The sequence below is a fragment of the Drosophila virilis genome, chromosome 2, assembly GCF_030788295.1.
Source record: "Drosophila virilis strain 15010-1051.87 chromosome 2, Dvir_AGI_RSII-ME, whole genome shotgun sequence".
NCBI lineage: Eukaryota > Metazoa > Arthropoda > Insecta > Diptera > Drosophilidae > Drosophila > Drosophila virilis.
The window spans coordinates 32,628,297-32,640,617 of record NC_091544.1 but is presented as its reverse complement, the minus strand read 5'-3'; the positions used below and the strand labels follow the sequence as shown (position 1 = coordinate 32,640,617).

The window sequence follows — 12,321 nt, the reverse complement described above, 5'->3', positions numbered from 1 at the left end:
GCCATCAACTGCTATATTTTGCTCAACAAATTAAAAGAATACGTTAATCGTAAAGTACGACAATTTTAAATATATCCCAACATCCCTTCCCGTAACTGATAGGTAGCCCTTTCCAAGCAAAGGAAATTCAAAGACAATTGAGTTTCTTTTTTGAAAATAATAAATTAATGTTTTATTCTATAATTTGTTGCTAACTTAGGAATAGTTTAACAATTAATTCTCTTAACTAGTGAGTGTTTGGCATAAAATGAGATATCTCAACCAAAAACATTGATCAGTCGGAGGAACATAAAGCTTCAACTAAATACTAGAATGCTGGGGAATGCAATTTAATCGACTTCCTCCACGGTGGGTCCTTGGTAGCCACCGGCACCACCAAAGCCGCCCGCCTGCTGACCACAGTTGGCGTTTCCTTGAGGCTGTCCCTGCTGGTGGAGCTTGGTCATGATGGGAGAGCAGTGCTGGGTGAGCTCTTTTAGTTTGTACTCGAACTCCTCCTTGTCGGCTGTGGTGTTGGCGTCGAGCCACTTGACGGTCTCGCTGCACTTGTCCAGCACGGAGGACTTATCGCTGTCACTCAGCTTGTCAGGACTGGCCTGCTCCACGGCCTGCTTGACGCCGAAGACGTAGCTCTCGAGGCTGTTGCGAGCCGTGATGCGCTCTCGGTGCTTCTCATCCTCGTCCGCGTAGCGCTCGGCCTCGTTCACCATGCGGTCGATCTCTGCCTGCGAGAGGCGGCCCTTGTCGTTCTTGATGGTAATGTTCTTGGCCTTGCCGGTGCTCATCTCCTTGGCCGTCACGTTCAGGATACCATTGGCGTCCATGTCGAAGGTGACCTCGATTTGGGGCACGCCGCGCGGTGCCGGCGGTATGCCAGACAAATTGAACGTGCCCAGCGAATTGTTGTGCTGCGTGAGGGCGCGCTCGCCCTCGTACACCTGAATGGAGACGCCCGGCTGGTTGTCAGAGTACGTTGAGAAGGTCTTCGTCTGCTTGCACGGGATCCGGGAGTTGCGTTCAATCAGCTTGGTCATGACGCCGCCGGCAGTCTCGATGCCCAACGAAAGGGGCGCAACGTCCACCAGGAGCACGTCCTGGATCTTGCCGCTCTGGTCGCCGCTAAGTATGGCTGCTTGGACTGCGGCGCCATAGGCCACCGCCTCGTCGGGATTGATGGAAAGGTTGAGGCTCTTGCCGCCGAAGAACTGCTGAAGCAGGCTCTGCACCTTGGGAATGCGTGTCGAGCCACCGACGAGCACAATATCGTGGATCTGCTGCTTGTCCATCTTGGCATCGTTGAGCGCCTTCTCCACTGGCGCCAGTGTGTTGCGGAACAGATCGGCGCACAGCTCCTCGAACCGGGCACGGCTCACCTTCGTGTAGAAGTCGTGGCCCTCGAACAGCGCGTCCACCTCAATGGTAGCTTCTGTGCTCGACGAGAGCGTGCGCTTGGCTCGCTCCGCCGCAGTGCGCAGGCGGCGCAGGGCGCGAGGATTGGAGCGCAGATCCTTCTTGTACTTGCGCTTAAACTCCTCCGCCAGATGGGTTACCAGTCTGTTGTCAAAGTCCTCGCCGCCCAAATGTGTGTCTCCAGCCGTTGACCGCACCTCGAACAGTGAGCCCTCGTCGATGGTTAGAATGGAGACATCAAAGGTGCCGCCGCCCAGATCGAAGATCAAAACATTGCGTTCGCCCTTCAGATTCTTGTCCAGGCCATAGGCCAGTGCCGCCGCCGTCGGCTCGTTGATGATCCTCAGCACGTTCAGTCCGGCTATGTGGCCGGCATCTTTGGTAGCCTGGCGCTGCGAGTCGTTGAAATAGGCGGGCACTGTGATGACCGCGTCTGTGATGCTCTGGCCCAGGTACGCCTCCGCCGTTTCCTTCATCTTCACCAGCACCATCGAGCTAATCTCCTCGGGCGCAAAACGCTTCTGCTCCCCCTTAAACTCGACGCCAATCTTGGGCTTGCCTCCGTCGCTGACCACCTTGAAGGGCCAGTGCTTGATGTCCTCCGCTATCTTCGGATCATCGTACCTGCGACCAATCAGACGCTTCGCATCGAATACTGTGTTCTTGGGGTTCATCGCCACCTGGTTCTTGGCCGCGTCGCCAATGAGACGCTCCGAATCTGTGAAAGCCACATAGCTGGGTGTCGTCCTATTGCCCTGGTCATTGGCAATTATCTCCACCTTGCCATGCTGATAGACACCCACGCACGAGTACGTGGTGCCCAAATCAATACCAATGGCTGGCATTCTCTGTTCTGTGTGTTCTCCTTGATTCTTCGCTCGATATAAATTGCGTTTACTTGTTTTTCTTGTGCAAATCTCTTCCTTCTTGTTGTTCAAACGGTTATTTTCACTTGAATTTTACTTATTCTTCAGTTAAAATTCTTTTAAATCGTTTAGTTTGTGTTTTTAGCTTGTTCAGCTAGTCGCTTGTTTTGGTTTGTGATGTTATCACGTCGCTTGCTTGAATTCAATTGTGGCGAAGAGAAAATTTCAGCCGTATTTATACCCCGGCGCTCTCTTTTCGAAATTTCTCGACGCTCTCTTCTCGAAACGCGTCGAACGACGCGTACATTCGATGTATTTGCTTATGTGTTAGAGGAAGAGGGAACAGCTCGAATATGCTTCGATTTTTCTAGAGCCAACCTTCTTTTGTTACTGTTTTGCCGATAGAGCGAGAGGGAAAGAGAGTAACGGTTGTGCGTTTTGACCTACAGCAACAATTGGTATTTACCTTTTCCATTATAGAAAATTCACACGAACTTAAAGATTGTTGGCAACTGTTTTGTTATATTTTGTTATATTTAACAAAATGCTAATAATAGATAGATGTATGAATTTTATTTATGTGCGAATGCGAATTCGAATGCGAATGTTGACTTAATTGGCTATTTTTGGAACCAAATTTAGATACATACATATGTACATATGTCCATAAATATGTTTGAATCGAAAAACTCGTTCTATGCACGTGAATGCTAATCTAGTTTTCATTTAAAGTTTGTTGCTGCTTTAACGACGTGTAAATCAACAAATATATACACTATAGCAAATAAACCGAACTGGGCTCCCTAGTTTTTGCTAGGTAATATGTGTATTTAGTTTTCTATATAGAAAACGTGTTCTGACTGAATGATCGGGGATTAAAATGCGGGCCGTGAACCTTAAATATTCAATATAGCTAGATGGGGTTTTCGGAATTTCCACCCACAAGTGGGGAAAATAAGCGGAAACGGTTGTGTGAAACTAAATGTTTATCAGCCGATTGACCTCAAATTTATTTTGAAAGATAATTATAACGAGAAAGAAATGCTATCTTCGGCACACCGAAGATATAATACCCTTGCAGACCCAACCTTTTCATAATGCTTATAGTGCTTTGCCTGTATCTAAGAAGCACAGGGAAAATATTTAATGCCGAGTTTGGTCAAAATATCTTGTTAAACAAAAAAGGTTTCTAATCAAAAGCCTAGTTCTCGACCGATCGTTCCTATGGCTGATATACGATATAGTAGTCCGAAATAAATAATATTTTACAAAACTGAAGGAAGCTTAGGAAAATCTTAAACTGCCGTGTTTAATCAAAATATCTTGAATGACAAAAAAGTTTTCCATACAACAACTTAATTTTCGACCGATCGTTCCTATGGCCTTAAAAGGATTTCTCCTATATATGAGGAGTATAGTAACACTAATAAATGCCGAGTTTGGTCAAGATATCTTGAAATGTTTTTTCATACAACAACTTTACTTTCGACCGATTTTTCCTATGGCAGCTATATTATTATATAGTGGTCCGATCCAGCTGGTTTTGACATATGTGCTGCGTGCAACAGATAGAGGAACTTCTGCAAAGTTTCATAAAGATAGCTTTGAAACTGAGAGACTAGTTCGCATAGAAACAGACAGACGGACAGACGGGCAGACGAACAGACGGACTTGGCTATATCGACTCGGCTGTTGATGCTGATAAAGATATATATACTTTATGGGGTCGGTGATGTCTCCTTCTATGCGTTACTCATTTCACGACAAAATTATAATATCCTCTGCAAGGGTATAACAATTAATTTAAGACGTGTTTTACACTTTTCGCAAATCATAAATTTTCTGCAGAAAATCGTGTTGGGAGAACGAAAGTTTCAATGACTTGACTCAAAACTATGAAACATTTCCGTAAAATGTTGTGTATAATAATTTTTGTATACCATTTGTCAACCTTAAATTGATTTTCAAAGATCTTTGTGAAAATTCCGCTTCAAGATCATTGTCAAATACTTTTCCAAAAATTCACGGGGGTCAAAGATTATTCGTGCCTAAGCCAGTTTATCGGATTCAATTCAAATTTTTAGACTCTTCTTTACACACAATAATGAAAAAGATTTTAAACTATAATGGAAGTTCACACTTGGGTAATAAATTGATGGAAAGACTGATTCAAAATTTCAAATATTTATATTATTTTGATTTATATGCAAATTATAATTTGAAACGTGAGGTTTACATACATGGATAGCATGGGTAGAGAAATGAAGAAGGAACGGATATCTTCGTCACGCTGAAGATTTAATACCCTTTTGGACATTTGCCTTGGCGAAATTTGACCGATACTTCCTATACAGCTACATTATAAGATCTTGATAAGATTTAAGCGTATATATAAGTAGCATACTTGAAAAGTAAATGTCGCGGATCGTCAAAATATCATGATAAACCAAAAAGTTGTACTCACAAAAAGCTTCTTTTCGATGAATCGTTCCTATGGGAGCTGTATGATATTTATTTGTTAATGGTCGACAAAAAAGATAATTATTCAATAAATCAAATTATGAAAAATAAAGGCTAAAAGCCCAATGAAAATACGCAATTTTCTATGACCCTCTTGACAGTTATTTTGTCAGTGTCTCTATTAGAACCTACATCTATGAAGAAGGATGTTAGTAGAGAAAAAAGGGTTCTTAAGTAAACATTAAAAAAAATCTTAATTTACTATATTGTTTGAGAAAATACAATAAATAGAAAAAAGGATAGAAAGAAGTTATTAATAGATATATAGGGTGTTAAGTTGACAGGATCTAGAGATGGGGATGGCAAGTTATGGTCTGATAGCTATAGTGGTCCGATGTGAAAAAGATTCTTTATGTATGACACACGAGCCCAGGGAAGTTACTAGGCCAGAGTTTTATACCCTGAACCCATTGAAAATGGGTAAATGGGTATATTGTATTTGTGCAATATGCAAATGTATGGAACAGGCAGAAGGAAGCATCTCCAAGGATCTCAGAACCTATAAGAGCTAGAGAAATATTAGATGTAGGGCCTCCTAGTGCCTGCGCAGATTGAGTTTGTTTCCGATAATCGATAACTTACTCCGTTTACCAAGCAAACGATAATCCTGTTTTTTAAGCAAATTGGGTAAATAATAAGAGCTAGAGTCACCAAACATGATATGTTGCCTCTAGAATATTATATATATGTCAAGTATCTTTCATTTTATACCTATCGCCACATCCCCGTTACCACCCCAGATCTATAGCTATAAATGAAGTTAATAACCCAACTTTTATTGCCAACCAATTTATGCCACAATTTAAATGCAATTGAATTTTTCAGAAACCACAAATACTCTATCGTACAATAAGATATACTGTAGAAAATTTCATAAAGGTCGGTTAAGAAAAACCCAAAGTTATATGTATCTGCGCAATTGGATGGCACAGCTAGCGAATACTTCAATAATTTCTGTATATACACATCCAGGCGCGTCTGCTTCGCATTCTATCGCATTCTATCGCATTCTAACAGCATTTTCGTTGGTTTTTTTTTCTTTTTCTCGATAGTTTTTAATTATTGGTGTGGCTGTTGAGTGGAGTCCACAGCAAGTAATGCGGTCAGTTGCGAGTTCGAACCCTGCCAAGGGAACTTTTTTTTATTTTATTTAATTTGGTGTTGGAATAAGAGGGTTCAGGGTTTGTTGCTTAGTGAGGAACTCCCGACTAGAACCTCTTACTTGTTTAACCTGAAATGGCTAGTTCGCATAGAAACACACAGACGGACAGATGGACAGACGGACATGGGCATATCAACTCGGTCATGGGGTCGGAGATGTCTCTTTCTATGCGTTACACATTTCATGTGTATATGATATATGGTATATGTATATATTATTTGGTGATTTAGACCTATTCAAGACAGATATGTCGTTTCTATACCTTAAACAACTTGTAAATGGATACAATCTTTATTGGGATATTCTTTTAATAGGGACATGGAAGCATCTCTGGGCCCACAAAGTATGCTTTATCAGGGCGACACGCAGAGCCGATATATCCATGTCCGTCTGTTTGTCTGGCTAAATAAGAGCGTTGATATTGGACAATATAAAATCAACTTGACTCGACTGTACGCAGACCGAGAGTTCATTTTTGTTCAGTATTTCCTCCCAATCTCATAGCATCGATAAGAATCGATTTAGATTCTTGGCTTATTGTTAAAAGGCCTAAACACATCATACCCCAAATTCAGTAAACACTCATGAGAAGAAGGGATAAACCTGAATACGTCCAGTAATACCTAAGATCGTTAGTAAGTAGTTCTTTTTCCGAATGTTATTAAATCAGTTAGAAAAGGTAAATCCTCGCAAAATGACAGGGTATGCAAAGGTAGTTAGGGGCTGAATATAGAGTATCTCCTAGTCGGATTCTTCCACTTATATCAATAACATTTCGGGGTCCGCATGGAAGGACTTGCCCGTCGATTCCTTTAACCTCCCCAAATATTATACAGCGAGTCCTTTTCAGCAAGGACAAATCAAAGACAATTGAGTTTCTTTTTTTGAAAATAATAAATTAATGTTTTATTCTATAATTTGTTGCTAACTTAGGAATAGTTTAACAATAATTCTCTTAACTAGTGAGTGTTTGGCATAAAATGAGATATCTCAACCAAAAACCTTGATCAGTCGGAGGAACATAAAGCTTCAACTAAATACTAGAATGCTGGGGAATGCAATTTAATCGACTTCCTCCACGGTGGGTCCTTGGTAGCCACCGGCACCACCAAAGCCGCCCGCCTGCTGACCACAGTTGGCGTTTCCTTGAGGCTGTCCCTGCTGGTGGAGCTTGGTCATGATGGGAGAGCAGTGCTGGGTGAGCTCTTTTAGTTTGTACTCGAACTCCTCCTTCTCGGCTGTGGTGTTGGCGTCGAGCCACTTGACGGTCTCGCTGCACTTGTCCAGCACGGAGGACTTATCGCTGTCACTCAGCTTGTCAGGACTGGCCTGCTCCACGGCCTGCTTGACGCCGAAGACGTAGCTCTCGAGGCTGTTGCGAGCCGTGATGCGCTCTCGGTGCTTCTCATCCTCGTCCGCGTAGCGCTCGGCCTCGTTCACCATGCGGTCGATCTCTGCCTGCGAGAGGCGGCCCTTGTCGTTCTTGATGGTAATGTTCTTGGCCTTGCCGGTGCTCATCTCCTTGGCCGTCACGTTCAGGATACCATTGGCGTCCATGTCAAAGGTGACCTCGATTTGGGGCACGCCGCGCGGTGCCGGCGGTATGCCAGACAAATCGAACGTGCCCAGCGAATTGTTGTGCTGCGTGAGGGCGCGCTCGCCCTCGTACACCTGAATGGAGACGCCCGGCTGGTTGTCAGAGTACGTTGAGAAGGTCTTCGTCTGCTTGCACGGGATCCGGGAGTTGCGTTCAATCAGCTTGGTCATGACGCCGCCGGCAGTCTCGATGCCCAACGAAAGGGGCGCAACGTCCACCAGGAGCACGTCCTGGATCTTGCCGCTCTGGTCGCCGCTAAGTATGGCTGCTTGGACTGCGGCGCCATAGGCCACCGCCTCGTCGGGATTGATGGAAAGGTTGAGGCTCTTGCCGCCGAAGAACTGCTGAAGCAGGCTCTGCACCTTGGGAATGCGTGTCGAGCCACCGACGAGCACAATATCGTGGATCTGCTGCTTGTCCATCTTGGCATCGTTGAGCGCCTTCTCCACTGGCGCCAGTGTGTTGCGGAACAGATCGGCGCACAGCTCCTCGAACCGGGCACGGCTCACCTTCGTGTAGAAGTCGTGGCCCTCGAACAGCGCGTCCACCTCAATGGTAGCTTCTGTGCTCGACGAGAGCGTGCGCTTGGCTCGCTCCGCCGCAGTGCGCAGGCGGCGCAGGGCGCGAGGATTGGAGCGCAGATCCTTCTTGTACTTGCGCTTAAACTCCTCCGCCAGATGGGTTACCAGTCTGTTGTCAAAGTCCTCGCCGCCCAAATGTGTGTCTCCAGCCGTTGACCGCACCTCGAACAGTGAGCCCTCGTCGATGGTTAGAATGGAGACATCAAAGGTGCCGCCGCCCAGATCGAAGATCAAAACATTGCGTTCGCCCTTCAGATTCTTGTCCAGGCCATAGGCCAGTGCCGCCGCCGTCGGCTCGTTGATGATCCTCAGCACGTTCAGTCCGGCTATGTGGCCGGCATCTTTGGTAGCCTGGCGCTGCGAGTCGTTGAAATAGGCGGGCACTGTGATGACCGCGTCTGTGATGCTCTGGCCCAGGTACGCCTCCGCCGTTTCCTTCATCTTCACCAGCACCATCGAGCTAATCTCCTCGGGCGCAAAACGCTTCTGCTCCCCCTTAAACTCGACGCCAATCTTGGGCTTGCCTCCGTCGCTGACCACCTTGAAGGGCCAGTGCTTGATGTCCTCCGCTATCTTCGGATCATCGTACCTGCGACCAATCAGACGCTTCGCATCGAATACTGTGTTCTTGGGGTTCATCGCCACCTGGTTCTTGGCCGCGTCGCCAATGAGACGCTCCGAATCTGTGAAAGCCACATAGCTGGGTGTCGTCCTATTGCCCTGGTCATTGGCAATTATCTCCACCTTGCCATGCTGATAGACACCCACGCACGAGTACGTGGTGCCCAAATCAATACCAATGGCTGGCATTCTCTGTTCTGTGTGTTCTCCTTGATTCTTCGCTCGATATAAATTGCGTTTACTTGTTTTTCTTGTGCAAATCTCTTCCTTCTTGTTGTTCAAACGGTTATTTTCACTTGAATTTTACTTATTCTTCAGTTAAAATTCTTTTAAATCGTTTAGTTTGTGTTTTTAGCTTGTTCAGCTAGTCGCTTGTTTTGGTTTGTGATGTTATCACGTCGCTTGCTTGAATTCAATTGTGGCGAAGAGAAAATTTCAGCCGTATTTATACCCCGGCGCTCTCTTTTCGAAATTTCTCGACGCTCTCTTCTCGAAACGCGTCGAACGACGCGTACATTCGATGCGTTTGCTTATGTGTTAGAGGGAGAGGGAACAGCTCGAATATGCTTCGATTTTTCTAGAGCCAACCTTCTTTTGTTACTGTGTTGCCGATAGAGCGAGAGGGAAAGAGAGTAACGGTTGTGCGTTTTGACCTACAGCAACAATTGGTATTTACCTTTTCCATTATAGAAAATTCACACGAACTTAAAGATTGTTGGCAACTGTTTTGTTATATTTTGTTATATTTAACAAAATGCTAATAATAGATAGATGTATGAATTTTATTTATGTGCGAATGCGAATTCGAATGCGAATGCAGACTTGATTGGCTATTTTTGGAACCAAATTTAGATACATACATATATGTACATATGTCCATAAATATGTTTGAATCGAAAAACTCGTTCTATGCACGTGAATGCTAATCTAGTTGTCATTTAAAGTTTGTTGCTGCTTTAACGACGTGTAAATCAACAAATATATACACTATAGCAAATAAACCGAACTGGGCTCCCTAGTTTTTGCTAGGTAATAAGTGTATTTAGTTTTCTATATAGAAAACGTGTTCTGACTGAATGATCGGGGATTAAAATGCGGCCCGTGAACCTTAAATATTCAATATAGCTAGATGGGGTTTTCGGAATTTCCACCCACAAGTGGGGAAAATAAGCGGAAACGGTTGTGTGAAACTAAATGTTTATCAGCCGATTGACCTCAAATTTATTTTGAAAGATAATTATAACGAGAAAGAAATGCTATCTTCGGCACACCGAAGATATAATACCCTTGCAGACCCAACCTTTTCATAATACTTATAGTATCTAAGAAGCACAGGGAAAATATTTAATGCCGAGTTTGGTCAAAATATCTTGTTAAACAAAAAAGGTTTCTAATCAAAAGCCTAGTTCTCGACCGATCGTTCCTATGGCTGATATACGATATAGTAGTCCGAAATAAATAATATCTTACAAAAATGAAGGAAGCTTAGGAAAATCTTAAAATGCCGTGTTTAATCAAAATATCTTGAATGACAAAAAAGTTTTCCATACAACAACTTAATTTTCGACCGATCGTTCCTATGGCAGCTACATAATATAATGGTTCGACCTTAAAAGGATTTCTCCTATATATGAGGAGTATAGTAACACTAATAAATGCCGAGTTTGGTTAAGATATCTTTATAAACAAAATGTTTTTTCATACAACAACTTTACTTTCGACCGATTTTTCCTATGGCAGCTATATTATTATATAGTGGTCCGATCCAGCTGGTTTTGACATATGTGCTGCGTGCAACAGATAGAGGAACTTCTGCAAAGTTTCATAAAGATAGCTTTGAAACTGAGAGACTAGTTCGCATAGAAACAGACAGACGGACAGACGGGCAGACGAACAGACGGACTTGGCTATATCGACTCGGCTGTTGATGCTGATAAAGATATATATACTTTATGGGGTCGGTGATGTCTCCTTCTATGCGTTACTCATTTCACGACAAAATTATAATATCCTCTGCAAGGGTATAACAATTAATTTAAGACGTGTTTTACACTTTTCGCAAATCATAAATTTTCTGCAGAAAATCGTGTTGGGAGAACGAAAGTTTCAATGACTTGACTCAAAACTATGAAACATTTCCGTAAAATGTTGTGTATAATAATTTTTGTATACCATTTGTCAACCTTAAATCGATTTTCAAAGATCTTTGTGAAAATTCCGGTTCAAGATCATTGTCAAGTACTTTTCCAAAAATTCACGGGGGTCAAAGATTATTCGTGCCTAAGCCAGTTTATCGGATTCAATTCAAATTTTTAGACTCTTCTTTGCACACAATAATGAAAAAGATTTTAAACTATAATGGAAGTTCACACTTGGGTAATAAATTGAACGAAAGAATGATTCAAAATTTCAATATTTATATTATTTTGATTTATATGCAAATTATAATTTGAAACGTGAGGTTTACATACATGGATAGCATGGGTAGAGAAATCAAAAAGGAACGGATATCTTCGTCACGCTGAAGATTTAATACCCTTTTGGACATTTGCCTTGGCGAAATTTGACCGATTCTTCCTATACAGCTACATTATAGGATCTTGATAAGATTTAAGCGTATATATAAGCAGCATACTTGAAAAGTAAATGTCGCGGATCGTCAAAATATCATGATAAACCAAAAAGTTGTATCGTTCCTATGGGAGCTGTATAATATTTATTTATTAATGGTCGACAAAAAAGATAATTTTTCAATAAATCAAATTATGAAAAATAAAGGCTAAAAGCCTAAAGAAAATACGCAATTTTCTATGACCCTCTTGACAGTTATTTTGTCAGTGACCCTATTAGAACCTACATCTATGAAGAAGGATGTTAGTAGAGAAAAAAGGGTTCTTAAGTAAAAATTAAAAATAATCTTAATTTACTATATTGTTTGAGAAAATACAATAAATAGAAAAAAGGATAGAAAGAAGTTATTAATAGATATATAGGGTGTTAAGTTGACAGGATCTAGAGATGGGGATGGCAAGTTATGGTCTGATAGCTATAGTGGTCCGATGTGAAAAAGATTCTTTATGTATGACACACGAGCCCAGGGAAGTTACTAGGCCAGAGTTTTATACCCTGAACCCATTGAAAATGGGTAAATGGGTATATTGTATTTGTGCAATATGCAAATGTATGTTACAGGCAGAAGGAAGCATCTCCAAGGATCTCAGAACCTATAAGAGCTAGAGAAATATTAGATGTAGGGCCTCCTAGTGCCTGCGCAGATCGAGTTTGTTTCCGATAATCGATAACTTACTCCGTTTACCAAGCAATCGATAAAAATATATATCGACATCCTGTTTTTTAAGCAAATTGGTTAAATAATAAGAGCTAGAGTCACCAAACATGATATGTTGCCTCTAGAATATTATATATATGTCAAGTATCTTTCATTTTATACCTATCGCCACCTCCCCGTTACCACCCCAGATCTAAAGCAATAAATCAAGTTAATAACCCAACTTTTATTGCCAACCAATTTATGCCACAATTTAAATGCAATTGAATTTTTCA

General features: G+C 42.4%; 2 protein-coding genes across 2 annotated transcripts; both read right to left on the bottom strand.

Moving 5' to 3' along the window:
• Window positions 1-184: 184 nt before the first annotated feature.
• Window positions 185-2,492, bottom strand: LOC6632691 (major heat shock 70 kDa protein Ba). Its single transcript, XM_002056626.4, has one exon. It carries the CDS (start codon window positions 2,253-2,255, stop codon window positions 330-332), a length of 1,926 nt encoding a protein of 641 aa, XP_002056662.1. The 5' UTR covers window positions 2,256-2,492; the 3' UTR covers window positions 185-329.
• Window positions 2,493-6,833: 4,341 nt separating this feature from the next.
• Window positions 6,834-9,184, bottom strand: LOC138910852 (major heat shock 70 kDa protein Ba). The gene has a single exon (XM_032433884.2). The coding sequence runs from the start codon at window positions 8,944-8,946 to the stop codon at window positions 7,021-7,023; it is 1,926 nt and encodes a 641-aa protein (XP_032289775.2). The 5' UTR covers window positions 8,947-9,184; the 3' UTR covers window positions 6,834-7,020.
• Window positions 9,185-12,321: the final 3,137 nt, after the last annotated feature.